Source organism: Chrysochloris asiatica, unplaced genomic scaffold, assembly GCF_000296735.1.
Source record: "Chrysochloris asiatica unplaced genomic scaffold, ChrAsi1.0 scaffold00004, whole genome shotgun sequence".
In the NCBI taxonomy this organism is placed as follows: domain Eukaryota; kingdom Metazoa; phylum Chordata; class Mammalia; order Afrosoricida; family Chrysochloridae; genus Chrysochloris; species Chrysochloris asiatica.
In genome coordinates, this window is record NW_006408522.1 from 25,982,560 (window position 1) to 26,005,374 (window position 22,815).

Sequence of the window (22,815 nt, forward strand, 5' to 3'; positions counted from 1 at the left end):
AGCAGCCAGGAGACCCAGAAAGCAGGGATTGAATGCACTAGCCTATCAAAGGGCATCTCCACCATGGTGCATTTCCATTTTGCAGATATTGATGAGTGTCAGAGAGATCCTCTTCTGTGCCGAGGGGGCATTTGCCTGAACACCGACGGAAGTTACCGCTGTGAATGCCCTTCTGGTCACCAGCTGTCCCCCAACATCTCAGCTTGCATAGGTAAGGAGGGAGGTTTTTAAATCACTTACTGGTGGTGAGTCGTTTGCCCCATAGTTCTACCAGAGTCAGAAACTTATGGTTGGATGTCTGCTTTTCTTATATCCTCAATAGATATCAATGAGTGTGAACTGAGTGCCAACCTCTGCCCCCATGGCCGCTGCGTCAACCTGATAGGGAAGTACCAGTGTGCCTGTAATCCTGGCTACCACTCAACTCCTGACAGGCTCTTTTGTGTGGGTGAGTTCTGCATTTAAGTTTTCATTTGATTTTCTCTAGTCTTGAAAACACTTGAGTTCTGTTTCTATCACTAGTTACTTTTACTTTATTGTTTTCCCTGTAAGTAAAATTCTTTACTTAGTGGTTCATGAAGGGTATAACATGTTTTAGTTCTAACAAGTAGAATTTGATCTTTGCTGCTTGGAATAGTGAGTTCTAATGTAGGCTTTGCTTATGTATATACACACCAAGGCCAATCAGATTAGCAAGGATTACTAACTACTTTAAATAAACTAAACATGATGAATGTGGTGGAAAAGACATTAAAAAAAAATAGTATAAAATACCATTTCTACCCTCAGGCCAAGGAGCTCTGGTAGCGTAGTGGTTACAAGTCGAACTGCTGACCTCAAGGTCAGCAGTTCGAAACTACTAGCAGTTCTGCAGGAGAAAGATGAGGTGTTCTGCTCCCGTAAAGATTTACAGCCTCGGAAACCCTGTGCAGGGTCGCTATGAGTCGGAATCGACTCCACAGTACTTGACAACAACAACCCTCAGGCCATAAAGATTATTTAAGATCAGGTCATTCTGATCTGCTAAAAGATTTCAAAGAATAATGATGTCCTGGTATGTTCATGTATAACATAGAAATAGAGGCCAAGTCTGACACTCTTTAAAGATGGGTGTTTTGTGGACGAGCATTTTGCTTTGTGGCTGACCCTCTGTAGGCTTAGTGGTACTGGAAATAGTGGCACGGAAAACCCTGTGGCTTGATTCTGCCCAAAGTCAAAGTGAAACTTTGTAGAAACAGCCAGTTTTTGCCTGGTTTGGGGTCTAAACCAAGTGAAACTGCCAAGTCTTACATGGTTTCCACCCAGAGCCATAAATCAGCCCAAATTCTTCTGAAACATGGCCCAGGACAACTGAGAACTCCAACTCAGATTTTTTAAAAGGATTGGAGCCTCAGATAATAAAACTGAATTTCAGGTTTATAACTGAACCTTGAATTTCACTCATGTGTCTGCTATCAATATTGGGGTTTGTTCTCCTAGCACTCAGCACTTCTGCAAAGCATGCACCATGCTAATTATTGTATAGTTAACTGTTCATCTCGCTCACCTACTGCAGTAGATGTATTATGAAGCTAGGGATGGTGATTCTCATATGTGTTGTTAGAATTCTTACCTCTTAGCACTTAATAGAAGTGCAGTTAATATTTGTTGAAGAAATTAAATGGTGACTTCCAATTGTTTTTGTTTGCTTTACTTGACTCATGCCTGACAATTGTAAACATGGATTATGATCATAAACACAGAGAAAGGTGATGTTATTCTCATTTCTCCTAGACATTGACGAATGCAGCATAATGAATGGTGGTTGTGAAACCTTCTGTACAAATTCTGAAGGCAGCTATGAATGCAGCTGTCAGCCAGGATTCGCACTAATGCCCGACCAGAGATCATGCACTGGTGAGTAGGTGGAAGTCTTGTAATGAGATTTCTCGATAAGAGCTCCTTGAGTTTAAATGTGTCAGGGTTTTGGAGTCAGACAGTCCTGGCTTCATATCCTTGGTTTGCACTTATTTTAGCTGTGTGTCCTTGTTCAAGATTCTTAGCATCAGATTTCTCATCTGTACAGTGGGCTTCAGGTTACTTGTGTAGATGAGTATGTAAAAACTCTTAGCATGGGGCACTGATATGTGCCCAGTAAATGGGGTTTAAAATACTTTTTTTTTCATTGATCAGAGTCTTGCTGAGTTTGATCCTTGGATCTAATTCAGTCCTACTTAGGGCGTGTTTCCTGGACCAGCAGCAGCAACATCACCTGAAAACCTGTGAGAAATGTAAACTCTCAGGCTATACCATCTGAATACCTATTGAATCAGAAACTCTGGAGGTGGTTCCCAGTAATCTGTGCTTTAACAAGCCCTCCAATAGATACAGGTGCACGCTGAAGTTTCCAAACCAATGGTCATATTTTTACCTTTTCTTGTATCACCTGGGCTAGACGAGCCATGTAGTCCTCTAGGGATGGAAATAAAGTAAGTAAACATATTCTGATTTTAGCTGTGGCTAAGAAGAGAACCAAAAATACTCTCTAAAAAGTCTAGGTACAAATTTAAATATAAAAATTAAATGTTGAAATAGTGTTACTAAAAGCACTTCTCATAAAAGTGAAATAAACAAATTTATTTCAAACAATTTTCACCATAAAATATCAGTATAACAGAAATAGACTATATACATTTTAAATTTGACTGTGAGAAGAATAAGATTAATCAGAAGTTTTGAATGATAAAATCATAGTAGAAATAAAACTACAAATTTAATAACAAACTTTTAAGGGTTTACTAGCCTTGTTCTTGAGCAATCAGTATGTTGTGAGAATTTGAGAACAGTTCTTTCCTTTTCCACTTAGAAATGATAACCTGGCCAGATGATTTATGTAGTTTCATTTGTATTTGAAAGCTAATAGTCTTATGCAAGTAGGTGAGTTCATTTTAGCTTGTGTAAATTCATGTATACATCACAGAATAATGGAACATGCATCAATGAACATGTGGCTGTGATGTTATTTCTCCGCAGACATTGATGAGTGTGAAGATAATCCCAATATCTGTGATGGTGGTCAATGCACTAACATACCTGGAGAGTACAGGTGTTTGTGTTACGATGGGTTCATGGCATCTGAAGACATGAAGACTTGTGTAGGTAAGCGAAGGCAGAATGTCACATTTGTCTAGTTATTTGCAAGCATTGTTAAACTATATTACATCAGTTTAGTTAATTGATAAGCTGATCCTAAGAGAAAAGCAAGGACTAATATTTTAAAGTAGGCATTGCAAAGAGCAGCTGTCTTTTGATTGTCAGATATATGATGCTGAAGAGCTGACCATTGGTTGACTCCAGATGACTCTATACAATATATTTTCTATACATCATTTCTGTCCACTTAACCCTTCCTGCTGTCACTAGATCATAGGCTTTTAAGATATTTGACTAAATGCAAGTAAAATTTATCTCTGACAAACCTGTAATGGACTCTAGAATTAGTTGTATTTGTTTGGGATAGTTTCTATTGCTATGTTTTCAAGTTTGTTCATATTTCCATCTAGCACATCTAATGTCCTTTAATCCCTTCCAATGTATTTTTCATCTCATACATGTAGTTTTCAGCTCTGAAAATCCAACTGGTCTTTTTGTATCTCCTCTTTCTTTACTTAATTAGTTCGAATGTCCTCTTTTGAACTTTTGAACACGTGGAATACAGTTTCCATAACTATTTTAATGTCCTTGTCCACTAATCCTATCATTTGTATTAGTTCTTGACTCTCCTCTTCTTTGGGTCCTATATTCTTGCTTCTTTGTGTGTTCCTAGTAATTTTGCATTAGATGCCAGACATTGTAAATTATTATTAGGTGCTGGATATTTTTGTGTTCCTAGAAATAGTCTTGAGCTTTATTCAAGAATATAGTTACTTGGAAGTAGTTTGATCTGTCCAGCAGTTAATCCAGGACTAATTTGGCACTGTATGTAAACGGTATGGTGACAGTGTCAAACCTCTTCATCTAGATCCGTAAGGGGAGAGAATCATTAATAACAACAGCCCAAGGCTGATTGCTCTGATGCCTCCAGCCTCCAGCCTCCAACCTTTTTACAGTTCTGACACCAGCCTTCACTCCCACTGGGTTCAATAATTCACTGCAGTGGCCACACAGAACTCACAGACCACACTCCCAGTTGTGGGTTAATTAGGGAAGTTACAGGTTATAATTCAGGGTCAGAAATGACTCAGAATACAGTTCTTGTTCAGGACAGCCTCTTCTCAGCATTCGCAGCAGGCAGGCCCTTCTCTGGCCCTTCACCTCCACCCTGCTTGGACAAATGTTACAAAACTTTTCAGCTTTACTGAGAAGTGCCCAAAGGCACCCCACTCTACCAGCAAGCCTCCTGCCCAAAGATACTGTAGCTCTCTTGCTCTGGGCCAATAAGCCCACTGAACCATCTCTTGATGGTCTCCTGCGTCTGCTGCCTCTGCTTGACACTATTTCTCTGCCACAACATCTCGTCATGTCTCACCAGCTCTGGTGTGACAACACTCTCTCTCTCTAGCCATGTCTCCCTTTATGCCTAGTGAGATGTCAACACTGAACAGTCCCATCATTAGGATTCCATACACCTTATGGTGTGCCATAGGGTAAGCTCCCGACCTCAAGGTCAGTTTGAACCACAAAGTCAGAGGTTCGAACTCACTAACTATTCCTTAGAACCTCTATACAGTGTTGCTGTAAGTTGGAACCAACTCAACAGCCCTTAACAACAACATAACTACAAGGATTCCATGCACCTTATTTTAGTTAGCAGCAAACTGTCCAATCCCCTTGGACATAAGCACCCTCCCAGTCATTGTGAGGGGGTCATAAAGACCATGGCTAGAATGACCGTGTAGTTCACTGCCCTGCACTCTAGTACTGAAGCAAGACCCTTCTGGATATATGCTCTCCTGTGGCTTTTGAATGATGAAGTTTTCCAGTCTGGCTGGTGGATCAGGTACCATTCCAGACCTTCTATACACTCTGAGGATCATTCCTTTCATTTTTGGGGTAGTTCTTTCTCAAGCATCAAGTAGCTTCTGTACCTCTCTGCACTGATTGTTACCTAGCTGAATACTCAAGAGAGACCCTCTACAGATTTCTCTCTCTTGAGTCTTCTGTTTTTCAGTCTTCTCTGTAAACTCTAGACACCTTGGCCTTCCTGAAGTCTCAGCTTGTGTCTCTTCAACTCAGCGACACTGTCATGCTCTACCTGGGACCCCCTCTTTCATGATCTCAATCGTAGAAGTCACCTAATTTGTTTTCTTTCTCTTATGAGTCACTGTCTTTCATTGCCTAATATCCAATGTCTAGGGAACTGTTTTTCAAAATATATATTTAATCTATTTTTATTAGTTGTTTCAGGCAAGGATGCGAATTTGCTTTCTGCTACTCCAGTTTGGCTGGAAGCCAGAGTCTAGAATTGACTGACAATATTCACTGACTATTTAGAAGTCCTAGAAATTAATGTGAATGTCATAAAAAGTAAATAAAATTTAATTTGGGAAGATGTGAAGGTTCAAAGCTACCTATCAGTCCATTTATCAAGTCTTTTCACATATAAGAACCAGTTTGTTAATGTCCTGTAAACCAACTTAACATTTCCATCTTGCAGAAGAGTGTACTGTTTTAAACTTTTGTTTTAAACTTTTGTAGACTCCCATGTAAGCAGGGTGAGGGATGGTCTTCACTCTGCCTGGAGTCCTATCAATTTCTTTATCTGATCAGCTGTTTGGGGTCCAGATAGAAGCCAGACTGCATGATAAGTCTGCAAAATAGAAAGTAAATGTGATTTTGACTCCTTACCTATGATAACTGTCTTTCTAATATGTTTTATTTCTGGAACAAGTATTCAAAGACATCAAATAAATGTGTATTAATAATAATAACTGTGTTTTGCAGATGTCAATGAATGTGACCTGAATCCAAATATCTGCCTCAGTGGAACCTGTGAAAACACTAAGGGCTCATTTATCTGCCACTGTGATATGGGATATTCAGGCAAAAAAGGAAAAACTGGCTGTACAGGTGTGTTTTCAAAGTGAACAAAATATATTAAATGGTTGAGGGCCAATGCTACCATACTTACAGACTAATATAAGTTTTAAGCCTAATAACTTAGTAACTGCATTATAAATCATTTTGTATAGCATTCAAAAATTAATTTGCATCCTGTTCATTGAAATTTGTGATATTTTAGATTGGATACAAGTTAAGTTTTTTCTTGACCTGTACAGAGATAACTATATATTGAATAAATGAACACTATAAATAACACATTTTATGCAATTAAAATAGCATTTGACATTAATGTGATTAATACGTTAATTACCAAACATTCTTTCCCTTTATTAAAGCAAGACTTTTCCAATGGTTCACATGGAAAAGTGCTCCCATGGCCAGCACTTCATCTGAAATTTTGTAACTGAAATTACTTTTTAAAGAACCACATTTTACAATTTATAAATTTCACCAATTCTCATCAGTCTTCAAGATTCTTTAAATTGGTTTGCTTTTGCTTCTGATGTATTAAAGTGCGTTCCTCCAAAGAAGTCTTCATTCATGGGATTTAGCAAATTTTATTCCATGATAATTCATCTGTAATTATATTTGTCTAATATCAATAGCACATAAGAAAAATTTTTAAACAATATTTGTAGGACACTCTTATATTAAACACCAACTGGAAGAAACCACTCTGTGAGAATGCCATTTTTTAAAAAATAAATGTTAAGTTGGTATTTTCAAGCATTTTGTTGTTGTTAAGTGCCAGTGAGTCAGTTCTGACTCAGAGCAACCCTGTATAAGGTTTCTGAGGAGTGGCTGGTGGGGTTGAACTGCCAGCCTTGTGGTTAGGTTAGCCGTTCAGTGTTTACTTACTCTATCTACATGCCCCACCAGGACTCGTTTTCAAACATGGGGCAATGATAAATACATGGAGTAATATAATAATTCTTTACTGTAGCTACTTACACTAACATAATACATGGAGTATATAATAATCTTTTACTGTAGTTACTTACACCAACATAATACATGGAGTAATATAATAATCTTTTACTGTAGTTACTTATACCAACATAATACATGGAGTAATATAATAATCTTTTACTGTAGTTATTTACACTAACATAATAGATTATGACATATAACATAATGTAAAGCATCATGGAAACTGTAATGAGTTTGAATCGAGCAACTGTATGATTTTTTTTTTTCCCAAATAAAAGACTTTAATCCCTAAAACTAGTTTGGCAAGTCCTTATGACTTGAAACAAATATTGAAGTATTTATAGATTGGCAGTGTGGTACATGTAAAGTCTTACCACTCTCTCAACATATTACAAGAAAACCCCGAAGTATAATTATTATTATTTCAAACTGACCACTAATGTAGTTTTGAATTTATAGATAGGATCATGGCAATAATATTACTATTGGTTCAAAAGTGACAAATTCTAGCCAAATTTTGAATGGAAGCATGATGTTAGAATGTTTCCATGTTCACTCTCATGCTCTTTCTGTGAAGGGCAGCTAGAAGCTCACTCTGATGAATGAGTGGCACCATGTATGAGCACTCAGCACCCCATGTGATCTCTGGTTATGTGCTGTAGTTCAAGTTTCATTTTTAGCTTGCATATAATTTAGCTTGCACCATTAATATAGGACTTGGGGAAAAGGACAGTGGTTTGGTAGTAATGAAGAGGAAGGCCAGACAGTTCCATATTGTATCTTACTTGCTGAAGGTTAATGCCAGTGTCTGGCTAAACTGAGCTTATTTAAATTCAAAACCCAGACAGCAGTGATGCTTTTGAAGAGAGAAGTTGATCTAATTGGGCACTCCTCATTCTCTATAGTAAAGAGCCTCTAGAATCCCACGCTCCAAATGCTAACTAAATAGGGCATGTGCAAAGACTGGCTATTTGAGGCTGCTTACCATGAAGAACGAACTTAAACCTACCAAAGACCGTGGACATGACACAGGATCAGGCAACTTTCATTCCTGTACACAAGGTCACTGTGAGTTGGAGCCAACTTAACCTCACGCACCGCTACCAACAGCAACAGCATGGAAAGGGCTTAAATTACAATGTAATAATAATATGGTTTTACATAAATGGCATATAATGTCTATAAATCCCTTACCATCATACTAGTCCTATAGTAGGTGGTCAATAAATACAGTGATTTGGTATGAAAACGTTTACGAGATTGGCTGCCAACATAAAGGTTGGCAGTGTGAGTCCACCCGTAGGCACCTGTGTCAAAATGCCTGGCAATGTATTTCTGAAAAATCCGCCACTGAATATCCTCTGGAACTCAATTCTACCATTACACACATAGAGTCACCCTGAGTCAGATGACCTGATGGCGATTGGTTTAAGCAAAATTACCTGTATTCAATGATACATACCAGGCCAAACAGTGTCTAGAGGCCATTTTAATTAAAGGCATCCCATGTTAGATGAGAAGAAGGCAGTTTATATTGAAAACAGCAGCCTTTCTCTAAAAGACAACTACTGTATGAACCCAGTGATAGGAAACAGGTAAAGGTACAGAGACCAAAGTGTATTCATGTTTACCAGGGATAGAAGGGAGGAGGAAAGGGAAAGCGTTAGCTTACAGGGACACTGAGATTCTGTCATAGTGATGGAATCATTTGGTGATGGATAGTAGCAACATAACATGATGAATGAAACCAAAGCCACTAAATTGTGCAAAACGTGTTGAAATGGCAGATGTTTTGTTAAGTATATATTTTACCACAATAAAACAATAAGACAAAGAACAGCCGTCTTTTAATGAATCATGTGAGTGGAAACATAGATTTGAAGTCCAAGAAATGCTTGATCCCTTCCAAGGGTCAACATCTCCCCTATACATACACCTTTTTAAACTGTGGCCTACAATGATGTTTCGACCTGATACAGTCCAGTTAGCATTGTATGATGAAGACTTGAGTTTCACAGCCTTTTTGACAATAGAGTACCATGACATGTGATATTCATATTTAAAGGCCTACAACCCTGGATTGCATTCCCTGTTTTCCACTGGCTCGTGGAATCACTGGGGTGCTTCATAGTTCCAGAAGTGTTCCCTCTGGGTGAGCAACCCTGCGGTCATAGGTTCAAAGAGGAGTGCACTGGGGAAGGAAGGAAAAGAGACCCTCTGCAAATACTGTTGTTAACAACTAAAGGTGTCCCATTGATTGAGAATGACTTATACAAGTAGAGATTGGCAGAAAGTTTGGTATACTTAGAAGCAAGTTTTTAAAAAATCTGGGCCAAAATGTTTTTATTCTCATGAATCTAAGACTCTTTTAGCCCAATATTAGTGTCATTCACAGCTTAGAATACCACCAAGTTACCTTGGTGATGGTCATGTTAAAGACAAGTATTTATAATGTCCCAGGCAACGAATGTAAATAGAGATAGGTATCTTGCCTAGTTGGATAAGCAAACTGCACAGCAAATAGCAAAGGACAGACCTGCAACTATGTTTTAATAACAGGCCAAAGATATATATCTACATATATATTATATATGTATATTTTAATGAGTACCTTACAAAGGAATTATCAAAATATGTATGCTATTTCACAGGCAAGGAACTTTGTTTCATGAGAACTTAAAATAAAAATTAAAAAGTCCTCTGAGTTCCATTACAGCTTTGTCTAAATATTTCAGCTTCCTTGTCATTACTGATTGTTTCCATTTTAACAAATAAACATGTTTTTCCCCCCAATCACTTCAGCAGTGTTTCAGAATCCACCCACTGACTTACATTCCCAGCCCACACAGATGTTAAGGGTTTCTTTTTTCTCCCAAGTCTTGTCCAAAACCATGGGTACTGCTGAGGAGAATGTTCGATTTTATGGAGGGAGAATATCCATCTGCTTCTACCTTTGAATTAAGGAGGCAGGATTATAGTTTGTCTGTGGCCCATTTACGGCTTCTGCCGCTCTAATTGTAAGTAGACAACAAATTGGAAGAAGAAAAACTTGCCGCTGATAACTACCGTCCCTGGTGGGGCTTGGCTTTAACAAGCTAATTTGTAAGAACCTACCTTAAATCTAAGTTGTTCTGGTGGCATTGTAGGATAAGAATTGAACTGCTAACCACAAGATCAGCAGTTCAAACCCATTAGCTGCTCTGCAGGAGAAAGATGAGTCTTCCTGCTCCCACAAACATTTACTGCCTCTGAAACCCTAAAGAGAGTCCCTAGGAGTCTAAACTATTTCGAGGGTACTTAACAACAACAACCCCCACCTTGAACCTACTTGACTGCTAAAGAGGATGGAAGTTCAAATCCACCCAGAGGTACCTTGGATGAAAGGCTTGGGACTCTACTTCTGAAAACTCAGCATTGAAAACCCTTAGGAGCACAGTTTTACTCAAACACACAGGGAGTCTGTTACCATGAGTCAGAATCAACGCTACTGCCATTGGCTGCTTTCCTCACATTATGTGATCACTAAGTCATTTAGTGAAAATGATGCATAATTAAGTGGCTAAAATCAAAAGTGTTTTCAGTTAAAATATCAAGATTTCTGGATCATTTTATTTCTCATTCTATCTGGTTCCCTTCACATGAGAAATGTTTCTGGTGGGTCTCAGGCCTTGGGAGAGAATCACATACATCAAAGCCAGTCGAAGTCTGTGAGAATTCGCATTCATTTCCTTCCAGCTTCTTATCACTGCTAATTCTTGTCCACTGGCTGTCAGCCTGTGAAAACTCCATGGGTGTTCAATTAAGCATTCTGGGCTCAAGTTTGGATCCAAATTAAGAAATCCAAGTAGCCTTCATGTCTGACCTCCCCATATATTCTAGCCCCATCTTCCCAATGCTTAATCAAGGAGATTCCTCAGCGTATTAGCTGTGCCCAGTTGGGGTTTATGTTACTGATGCCCAGGGATCCGATGCAGGGAAGGGCGGGTGTTTGTGCTGGTGATCCAGACTTGTCCCACTATAACTATGAGGAGAAGCCAGTCTCCTCAGAGCATGAGCCCTTACAGGGATATCAGACTCACTTGAGACACACCCAGCTCCGGGTCCAGCTCCGCTCAGTGCCCTTGCTTTTCCAGAGCTGTGTAAGCAGAACCCCTTAGTGTCTCTGGGAGGGAAGTTCAGTGGGGGTTGAGGAGGTTGCAGTGTCAGCCTTAAATTTGAATTTCTTTGCTTTTCTTGGCTTGTGCTTATTTTTAATCTTAAAAAGGAATTTTCTGTCTGGAGCAAATTTGTGGAGGAAAGAGAACATTTGTACAGAGAGAGATGTTCTTGGCAGGCATTTGCTATGTTTCCTTTGTATTACTGAAGAGTATTTGAAGACAGCAGTTTTATTTGTTTGTTTCCCTTATGGCTCAGTTTCCCTTTCTGTTTTCTTCTAAAATGAAGTACAGTCTCAGGCCTAAGCCTGCCATGAAAGCAATTAATGAATAATGGCATGCATACGTGTGCCGCACACACATAAATCCTTTTATTCAGAGCAGACTTGACACCTTATGGCCAAGTTTTTCTAAGATAGTTGTTGCATCTCAAAAGTGTACGACATTGTGGTAATGACTTATACAAATATTTACAAGATGGAAAATTGAATCCTGGCCCGTAAGCACCCCATAGTCCACAATCCATGGTCTCTTGCAGATATAATTCAATAAAATTGAAAACATTGCCATATGGTACACTTTCTTGGGTTTGAGATTTATATTTGCATATTATTCATGACTTTTTTTTTTTTTTTTTTAAAGCAAGGAGACTGTTCTTTTAAAGAGAATGGTAGTTTTCTTAATTGCAAGGTGAAATATAGAAGGTAAAATCATGTGTATCCTAGGACCTGTGAGAGCTGGAACTCCATGAGACCGCCTTCTTTTTCCAGGTCTCTGTTTTCTGCCTTTGACAATGTATGCATTCACCACTTTTCTATCAGTCTATATTAAAAACAAAAATAAAAAACGCTGCCTTTGTGTTGATTTTGACTCACAGTGACCCTAAAGGACAGAGTAGAATTGCCCATAGGATTCCTAAGTCTGTGAATCTTTATGAAGCATACTGCCGCATCTTTCTCCTGCGAAGCGACTGGTGTACTTGAGTAGGTGACCTTTCAGTTAGCAGCCAAGTGATTACCACTGCATCACCAGAATGCTCTTCACTGTTTCTCCGTGAAAAGTGTTTGTGTTTTCCTTCTCTGACAGGTGCCAGGTTTCTCAGGTTTTACTGCATAATGATACCTCTGGTCACTGGAAAATTAGGAAGAAAAAGAGCACAGTATTACTACATGATAGGTTGGGATCACTTCAGAAACTTTTACTTACTAGAAAGGATTACTAAATATTTCTGTAAATATCCACCAATATTTTTGGAGCTTCATTAGCAAAGACTTAGAATAAAGTCCTGATGTAACCAAATAAAGGCACTTTGGTTAGGCAGCTATGGCACCAGGATAGTGTGCCAAGCTGCTGACAGGAAAATTGAGTCCTAACCAGCCTGGCTCTGCCTATCACGGGCCTGGGATCTTTGCAAGTCCTCACACCTTACAGGAGATCCTTTATGTTGTCCTCTGTGAAGCTGAGGATTGACATTGTGGAATTCTAAACTTCTTCCACCTAGAAAAGTCCTTGATTTTTTAATAACTAGAGGCTTCGATACTTAATACAACCCAACTTTGCTGTTTCCTCCTGTCTTAAGATGGTGACAAATAAGGGAGGGAAATGGTGTCAGGATGCTGGAGAAGTGGTGGTTTGGGACATCGACTCTGAGGTAAAGATTATCTGAGGAAGCAAGACCATGACCCTGCTTGGGAACAGGTCAAGTTGTTAGTGAGGATTACTTTCCTGAACTCCAGAACAAACTACCATGTTACACCTGGGTTAGGCTTCCTTCTCATTTCCTTGAAATGGGCTGTGTTCATTTATTCACTTGGTTAAAGCTCCCAGTCAGAAGTCTAAAGCCACCTGATATGTACTTCCCTGGACCTCCTTGTTAGTCAGGAGAGTCATATGGCTGCCAAGGTTACCTAAATAACACAAGGCCCTCATAAGAAAATTCTTCCTAGCATTTTTTCATTTTATGATTACAGTGACATGACAATGTTTTTCTAGGAGATAACTGTCATTATTTTGTTTTGTGTTTTCCCTAAAAGTTAACAAGAAACCAAAGATTCTAGAACACATTTCAGAACTTCAGATGGAACATTTGGTGAAAAGCATGGTTCCAAACATAAATAAAAGGGTAAACATAAGTTGTTTGTCCAGTTTATTTTTCATGACACTATTTAGTGATCAGTGGAAATTCTTGCAACTTTTTGACTGCCAATATGACTTAGTCTGTGTATTACACATCTGATTTTATGTAGACTGATAGTATCATTACCATGAGTTCTTGCTCCTATGAGAATTGGTTATGTGCCTTCCATTATATAATAGGTTAATTTCAGGAAACAACAGATTTCACTCCATATCTTTATTTTCTTTTCTATAGTACTCTTAGATGACAGAATCAATCTTGACTAAATTTGGAAATAGAAATGTGCAGAATGCAGTTTTCTAATCATGTAACCTTAATCTTATATTTCTTATTCTCATCTGAGTTTTCCATGAAATATCCTAGAAGGCTTGGGTCTCCAAGGTGCTAGGATTCTAAGAAGCTAGGGAAAAGACGGGCCACATGCTGCCTTAAGGAAAATTCTCTGCATTGTACTTGGATTGACAATATGTACAGTAAAGCTTTCATAAAAATGGAACATAATTATTTTAATAGCACACTGCTTTAAGTTTCAGGAAGTCCTGGTGTGGTGCTATAGGATAAGCACTGGACTGAAAGTTCAGTTTGAACTGTAAGGCCCATCGTTCAGACTCACTAATTGCTCCTCAGAAACCCTATACATGGTTTAAGAATAAAATTTACTTAATATGTAGAGTATAATTTCTTAAGTCTTCTAATATGCCAACATTGTGTTACTTCGTCTGCAAGAAATAAGAAAAATCTGTACACCATTACTCTATAATTGAGTAAAATTAATACTGGAAATAGAAACATATGACAATCAATGTTAATGCCAAAGAAGATTAGGCAATTGGAAAGAGGTTTTATTTTGTTTTGTAGTAACTGAACACTTACATCAAAATAATGCAAAATGATTAGAGTCATTAATAGCAATAGCATCATACTGTTCTTCCTTTATGAAGTGAAATTTAAAGTGCTTAGTATATGCATGGTATTTTTTATGGATGCTACAACAATCTATGTTATAGTGTGGAAAGTGTGAAAGTCATCAACTTTTGAATATTGGCAAACCATGTTAAAAACCAGAAAAAGCATGTGTACGAAACTTTTAAAAAATGACTGGTTATTTTTCCAGACATCAATGAATGTGAAATTGGAGCACACAATTGTGACAGACATGCTGTATGTACCAACACAGCAGGAAGCTTCAAATGTAGCTGTAGCCCGGGGTGGATTGGAGATGGCATTAAGTGCACTGGTGAGTTGGAAAATAACAGAAATTGCAAGTTGTGATTTGCATAAATTGTGAATATCAAAATAGTCTATAAAGAAATTTTGCATATTGTTGATATTAAATGTCACATTCTTTTTTAATAATGATATAACCTTATTCTTTAAGATCTGGATGAGTGTTCCAATGGGACTCACATGTGCAGCCAACATGCAGACTGCAAGAATACCATGGGATCTTACCGCTGCCTCTGTAAGGAAGGATACACAGGGGATGGCTTCACATGTACAGGTGGGTACAACTGAAACAGCAATTGGAGAAACGAAGTTTAGAACACTGATTCTTTTCTGAAAGCTGCATCAGTTATAGACAGTTTCTAACAGTGAAAAAATTTGTTTCAAACTAGATCCCCTAGAATGAAAATTTGGGCCAAGTCAATTAGGGAGACTCATAAGCTAACTATATATACGAATACACTGGAAGTAAAGAGGATTTGAAGCACTTACTAATAAAGGTCAAAGGCTAGAGCCTCAACACAAGACAACAAAAGTCCTCACAACTGAACCAATACGCAAGATAATGATAAACAGAAAAAGATGGCCTTTGACCATGGTTTCATTTGACTTGGATTCACAATCAATGCCCATGACTAACAGTCAAGAAATCAAATGATGACCTATTGCATTGGACAGATCTGCTGTAAAAGACCTATTTGGAGTGTTAAAAACAAAGATGCCACTTTAAGGACTAAGAGGTAACCTGACCCAAAACATGTGAAAGCTGAACAATAAACAAGGAAGACCAAAGAAAAATTAATCCCTTTTAAGGCTTTGGGCTCCTGGTGTGGAACTGTAGGATAAGCACTGGACTGCAAACCACAAGGTCGGTAGTTCAAATCCACCAGCTGCTCCTTGGAAACCCTATAGAGGGTCACTATGACTCCAAACCAACTCTACGGCACTTAACAACACCAATAATTGAAGGGATCATGAGCTGCCCAAAGAACAAACAACTCTGTCTTGGAAGAAGTATAGCCAGAATGCTCCATAGAAGCGAGGATGATAAAACTTCATTTTACATACTTTGGACATGTTTTCAGGAGGGACCAGACCCTAGAGAAGGACATCATGTTTGAGAAAGCAGAGACCGTGAAATAGACTAAGACCTTCAATGTGGTAGATTGATACAGTGGCTGAAACAGTGGAGTCAAATGTGGCAACAATTGTGAGGATGGCACAGGACTGGGAAGAGTTCCGTTCTGTTTTATACAGGATCTCTATGAGTTGAAACTGACTCAGCATCACCTAACAATAACAACAGTGATGTCGCTGGTTGAAAATAAACCACATTCCCTTTTGTTTGCCATAGCCTTTATATTTTGATGCCTATTTCTTGCTAGTGACTTTTTTCCACACCAAATCCAAGAGTAGGATTTGCTCTAGGAAGCTATGTAAGGAAAAGAGATTATATAAAGTAATAGTTTAAGCATATTCTGGATCAAGTTAGCAGTTCATGGGTTTTGTTTTTTTTTTATCACTAGTCATCATTATTGCACATTGGTGTAAGTAAATATTTCTCAACTGCTTTGTATGGAATTCATACACTTCCAGCTTTATAACATATTAATGATATTTTCTTCTCAGCTCTAATTATTAGTTGAGAATCAACATAAACTGCAACATATATGAAGTGGCTTCAAAAAAATTCACAAGAAAATTGTAATTCCTTTCTATTTCATTTTTCCACAAAAATTTTAAGCCCTTTCATGTTTAAGACATATGTGAATCCTGTGAATCCATAAATACATTTTAAACATACTTACACATACATGTACACACAGGCAGTGTGGTTTAGGTTAAACATACACATATATACACAGGCAGTGTGGTTTAGGTTAAGCATATGTATACATACATGTATACACAGGCAGTGTGGTTTAGGTTAAACATACTTACACATACATGTATACACAGGCAGTGTGGTTAAGGTTAAACATACGTACACATACATGTATACACAGGCAGTGTGGTTTAGGTTAGACATACGTACACATACATGTATACACAGGCAGTGTGGTTTAGGTTAGACATACGTACGCATACATGTATACACAGGCAGTGTGGTTTAGGTTAAACATACTTACACATACATGTATACACAGGCAGTGTGGTCTAGGTTAGGGCTTTGGTAGTCAATAAAATATTGAGATATACTGCTCATTGGCAGTTAGGTAGCATATTTGTTTATATAACCTTATAGCATTAATTTATCCTGAGCACTTTGCTAATAAGTCACTTACACACAAAAGAGGCTAAGGCTCATTAGATGACTTACCTGGATTTTTTTTTTTTTTAATGCATTGGACCTTTTGTCATTCGTGAAACTGTTTTTGTGGTTTTTTGGTGGCAGTGATGTGCCGTGGAGTTGGCTCCAGCTCATGGTGACCCTGCATAGGGTTTCCAAAGCTGGAAATCTTTACAGGAACAGTAAGCCTCATCTTTCTCCTATGGAGCAGCTAGTAGATTTGAGCTGCTGACCTGTGGTTAACAGCCCAACTCAAAACCCACTATATTCCTAGTTAAAAAAAAAAAAATTTCCAAGTTTTCTGTCTTAGGCAGGCATAGTCCCTGTGTTTGATAGTTTTGATGCCTGCAATTAGTAGCAAAACTAAGTAGAGAATAATCAACAGGAAACTCTGTAGTTGCTATTCCAGCTTTTTGATTTTTCCTTTTTTATTCAATTGAGTTGATCCTGAAACCTGAGAAATAGGTACAAGCCGTGCATGTTATTTCCTGTCACAGAAGTGTCCTAATGTGATTGACCCTTTTGGAAAAATCCATAGTTCCAATGATTCCTTTGCCTTGTTGCTCATTTTACATCATTAATGGTAATTCAGCATTCAGGATTCTAAATCTGAGCCCCATGTGCCTAGAATATTCGATATAATATTAGCATCCCAAAGAGAAAAGCAAATGAATTTAAGTGTGTCAAATAGAAATGATAACAAAACACAGCTACACTCAGTAAGTTGACAATTATAAAAATTGTCAGACCTGAGGAACTAGACAAATCTTAACTGAGGAAAATAACTTGTGCTTCTTTCTGTCTGCAGATCTTGATGAGTGCTCCGAGAATCTGAATCTCTGTGGCAATGGCCAGTGCCTCAATGCCCCGGGAGGATATCGCTGCGAATGTGACATGGGCTTTGTGCCTAGTGCCGATGGGAAAGCCTGTGATGGTAATTGATGGGGAAGCCACCTCGAGCTTTGTGGGGCCTCATTATATATTTGGTTATTTAAATATTCCTCAAGTTTTTCTTTTTGTAAAATTAAGGTGTGTTTTGGCTTTACAGTTAAGCTGGTCAGTTCAGTAGAAGCATCAAATCCCCAGCTGAGCCAATTTTCTTTGTGCAGAGAAAAATCTCAGGTCCCTGGCCACAGGCTGCACATCTAACCTCAACCAGACGTCTGCAAATGAGCATTCATTGGCCACAGGAGAGAGACGATAACCTAGTATGGCTAACTTAGTGCAATCCATTTATCTCTATTGGTGGGGGAAAGAACATAAAGTGTAACTTTCTGATGATACCATATTGGAGAATCATCTTTAAATATGGAAACACAATTTTTAATCTTTGACATAGTATGGTTTCTAGAAATAAAGGCTTTATTGTAACAGCAGAAAAGATAGTCTTCTGTCTGTATAGAATAATGCCCTGTGTGTATGTCTCACAATTATCTATAACTAATTATATGAACATGGAGCAGACTTTTGCAATTCCGTCCAGTATGGAATCCTTTGGCATAATGCTATATGTCATGATATTTCTCAGAGAAAGGTTCTGTCTTTCTGAGAAATGTTGGTCAGACAGAAAAAGTCCTAGAAGACTGTTAACTAGAGATGCGTTCCTGTTGGAAACACAAGATTTTTCTCTTTAGCCACACTTGTCAAATTTAAGCACGTTACCCCTTTCTGGAAAAAAAAAAAAAAATTGTGACTGCAATGAATTAAAAAGGGTTCAGTAGAAATAAACAAATGATAACAATTGACAGTAGATGTTTAAACAAGACCTTGATTAATGAATTAGCTAATAGTTGTTCCTTGTTAACAACACATTAACTCAAAATCAGTCTTAGGGTATGACATGTACACTACTTCACTCATATATTTCTATGTAAATACTTTTCTATGTTATGGAACGATTGGCTGTTCTTTATACAGTTTATATTAAATATTCAGAGTTTGATATGAAATTCCTGTGAGGCGAAAAACCAGATTACGCTCTTCATACTGTGCCTAATGCCTTGTTTACTCTTGCTACTCTGAGCGTCCAAGGAAAACAGGTACTGTACCACCTCTGGTAACATAAATAGTCACAGTGAAAGTTTTCTTCTCTTAATGCAGTAAGAGAAGGTTTTGTTTGTTTGTTTGTTCTTAATATAAATCATTGCTAGCAGAGTGGTCATGCTATTTAAAGCCAATCTCAAGGTTGAAAATGTGCCTGCATGTCAATTGCATAAGCGTGAGGTTAACGCGAGGCAATGACAGAGGTCTGGAAAAAAGCTTTCACAGTTATTTAGATTTCTGTTAACTGTACTGCTGTGGCACTGCAGGGTAAGCACTGGACTGCTAACCACGAGGTCAGCAGTTTAAACCCACCAGCTGGTCATTGGAAACCCTATACAGGGTCGCTATGAGTTAGAACCAACTCAGCGGCACTTAATAACAACCAATATTATCAACTGTACTAGGGATAGCAAGGATTATAAAATAAAGTTCCCATAAAGCCATTGTGGTCCTTAAAAATTTATCTCATAGCAAACACAAAGAATATATTGATAAAAACAACCAAAAGTTTTCGTCTAAGGTGAGCTGTTTGGTTTCTACTTTACCAAAGTAGTCTGACCCAATCTATGTTAAGCACCATAAAGGAGATACTTTGTTGTTACATGCCATTGAGTCAATTCTGACTCATAGAGACCCTATATCGAGTTTCCAAGAGCGATTGGTAGGTTTGAACAGCTGACCTTGCAGACTGGTGTTTATCCTATAGCACCAGAGCAGGGCCCAAAGGAGATACATATAAAATGCCTAGTGTACTGCTTGACATAGAATAGTGACTGAGGCTTCCCTATACATGACAAAACATCTAAAAGTCTGTACAAGTACCTGGACCAACGTCAGTTCATTTTCATTTTCTTAATAATATCATTGTCTAATTATAATACACAGCTTCCTTAGGAGAAAATGCATTAAACTTCTCCCTTTATTTTACTCCCCTCCCCCAAGATATCGATGAGTGTGCCCTCCCAAACATCTGTGTCTTCGGAACTTGCCGCAACCTTCCCGGACTGTTCCGCTGTGAATGTGAGATAGGTTATGAGCTGGACAGAAGTGGCGGGAATTGCACAGGTAAGAGACCCATCCGCATTAAAATCTTCTCCCAGGTCCCTAGCACCCAGCTGTTGGGGGCTCACTGGGGCCACACAGTGTGGTCATGGAGAGCAAAAAAAAGTAAGGATGAAGACTTGGAAAGCACAGGGTAAATGCGCTGAGACCTGGAACTAATTAGATATGGGCAATGCAGAGGGACTTGTGGAAGACAGCTGCAAGAAGAGAGCTTAGAGCTTCAGCATAGGCTAGTGACTATCGAGGAATGTGTGTGGGTGCTCTAACTAGAAGACTTCCCTGCCATTTCTTTTGCTCCTTGGGTACATTTTCAGAAAGTTTCCTTTTGAAGGCCATATCCTACAATTCTTGTTAGTCTCCTTTGAGTGCAATACTCACTCCTGTCCCCACTACCCTGCCAGTGGTCACTAGAGCACATGGTGCATAGAACTCAGTGCCCATCTCTAGTGTCCAGAGCATTTTCTTGTACAGCAAGAGACTCAGGGAATAAAAGAGGAAACATGTAAGGAAACCTGTGGGCACCCAGTAGATGGCCACTTAATTTGCTTCAACACTGAGTAAAGATTTTGAGAGTCATTTGCAGTTCTCCTTCCTAATCCCCCATTTCGTGCAAGGCTACTACAAAACAAGTTCCACTCTGTGAGCTCAGGATTTCTGGAAAAATCTGTTTATTTTCATCCATCTAAGCCATGACTTAATGGCTCTACAAATTTTGATCCTTCTTTCCCTGCTGCAAATGCTCTAGACTAGGATATTCCTCCTAAGGCCCAGTTTCTTTTTGGTTTTTCTAAAAACTATTATGACATCAATCTGAGTCTCCACCATACCTCAGAAAGTCGCTCTCCATAGTCTATGGCTTCTCCTCATTGCCTCAAATCGCCATGAGCACCATTAATGTTGTTGTTGTTGTTAAGTGCTGTCGAGTCAGTTCCAACTCATAGCAACTCTGTATAGGGTTTCCGAGGAGCGACTGGTGAGTTAGAAGCACCAACCTTGTGATTAACAGTCCCGTGCTTCTCTTACAGCACCACACCAGAATTTGAGCATCATTTTATCTAACATCTAACCGTATTGCTGCTTGTCTGGTCTTGTTCATCCAAGTTTGCCTGTGATGATTGAGCAAAAGACTCTTCTGCGGTGGAAAGTTATCATTGCAGAAAGATTACCAGTTCCAATCAGGAAGGTCTGAGAAGACACTGTCCTCCCCCTGCCCCCCCCCCCACCTTTGCTCCTCTCTGAACCAGCTTGAGTATTTTATTAAGTTTGGGACAGAGTACTGTACAGAGCAAAATTTGTCAAAACCTATGTCCTAAATATCTGGAATGCTATACGTGTTTTTGGAATAGAAGCAGAAAAGGAAACATCCAGCCCAGGATCAAAGATGGAAGAGTAGAAATCGGAGCCCCATGCATTTGCATGCTTACACCCAGGCAGGCATGCCCCGTAGGGGTAGTTGCTTGCTCTTGAGTGTTCCCTGAGCCATCTTGCTCTAATTTTATAAAATAACAAGCCAAACATATTCAATATATTTTCATAAAACCTGGGTCTGAATTTTTGGTTGACCGAGGTCACAGCAGTGTTTTGCCTTCGGTTACCCTGACTGGAATATTTTTCCTAGTTCCAAAGTTATATTTTATCCTGATGACAAATTTGAATGCTAAACGTGTTCCAGGGGAAAAAAACCAAAGACTATGACCTATTTCCTTCCTGAGGGGTTCTGTTTCAGAGGTGGAAGACTGCATTTCTAAGCGTAATTATAACTAGTAACTGAAAAATTCTCCTTTGGAAACCTAGAGTCGGTCCTGCTGTATTATGGTGAGGTCTGCCCTATATTGCTCTGCTGGTAATTCTGGCCCTTGCTCTTTGGTCTTAGATGTTAATGAATGTCTGGATCCAACCACATGTATCAGCGGGAACTGTGTCAACACTCCAGGCAGCTACACCTGTGACTGTCCACCCGATTTTGAGCTGAATCCAACTCGAGTCGGCTGTGTTGGTAAGATCTTAAAAACTTCTCAAAGAAGGATACTGTTTATTATTTTTAAGGTAGCACCTAACATGCCATTCTCAAATTTTTTTAAAAAAAATCAATAATGCTAAAATTTAAACATGGTTTGCATCTTCAGGTGCCCTTTCTATAGGTTAATTCTCAGTGTATAATCTTGTTCACTGTCATTTCTTAGTATAAGTAAATTACGGTTTTTAAACAGTCTATGAATAGGTTTGAAGTTTTCTGCCTTCAAGTAGAAAGAATCTGGCTGATGCTCTTTTGCTTCCCCATGCCCAATAGATACCCGCTCTGGAAATTGCTACTTGGATATTCGACCTCGAGGAGATAATGGAGATACATCCTGTAGCAATGAAATTGGGGTTGGCGTTTCCAAGGCTTCCTGCTGCTGTTCTCTGGGCAGAGCCTGGGGTACTCCTTGTGAGCTGTGTCCTCCTGTGAACACATGTAAGTGGATGTCTTCCAGGTTACCATAATTCCAGTGCAGGTTGGTTCCCCTTCCTAGATCCACAGAAGAGAAGCCAGAGAGGGAGGGAGCTGCCACTAGTCTCTACCTGTAGTGCAGGGAAAGGGAATGGACCCTCCCAAAATGAGAGTCAGAAAATGGTAACCAGTTGACTTGCCGTAAAAGGTCAGGTGGGACAGGTGATGTCTCATTTCTTTTTTTTTTTTTTAAGCTTTTATTGTGAATTGAGATATAGTTTACACAGCAGGACATTGGTTTTGCACTCAACCAATTGTATTGTGTTTTATTACAATGATTACAATCCCCTCCATGCACCACTGGTTAATAGTATTTACCTGTATTTCCTCTTTGTTTTTTTTTGTTTTTGTTTTTTTTTCAATGTACACAAAAACATGCAGGAATATATAATCATTTAAGCAACCAAAGGGCACATTTTGCAAGCCAGCCTCCTGCCTGCCA

The 22,815-nt window shown here is 38.8% G+C and overlaps 1 protein-coding gene across 1 annotated transcript in view; it reads left to right on the plus strand.

The window, feature by feature from the left end:
• FBN1 (fibrillin 1) overlaps nucleotides 1-22,815 on the plus strand; it is a 321,082-nt gene that overhangs the window by 241,056 nt on the left and 57,211 nt on the right. Inside the window, exons 27-37 of the mRNA XM_006831678.1 lie at nucleotides 86-211; nucleotides 323-448; nucleotides 1,774-1,896; nucleotides 3,013-3,138; nucleotides 5,923-6,048; nucleotides 14,378-14,500; nucleotides 14,642-14,764; nucleotides 17,586-17,711; nucleotides 19,763-19,885; nucleotides 21,756-21,878; nucleotides 22,173-22,337. Of these exons, the coding sequence (XP_006831741.1) occupies nucleotides 86-211; nucleotides 323-448; nucleotides 1,774-1,896; nucleotides 3,013-3,138; nucleotides 5,923-6,048; nucleotides 14,378-14,500; nucleotides 14,642-14,764; nucleotides 17,586-17,711; nucleotides 19,763-19,885; nucleotides 21,756-21,878; nucleotides 22,173-22,337 (1,410 nt within the window). The remainder of the gene's footprint in view (nucleotides 1-85; nucleotides 212-322; nucleotides 449-1,773; nucleotides 1,897-3,012; nucleotides 3,139-5,922; nucleotides 6,049-14,377; nucleotides 14,501-14,641; nucleotides 14,765-17,585; nucleotides 17,712-19,762; nucleotides 19,886-21,755; nucleotides 21,879-22,172; nucleotides 22,338-22,815) is intronic.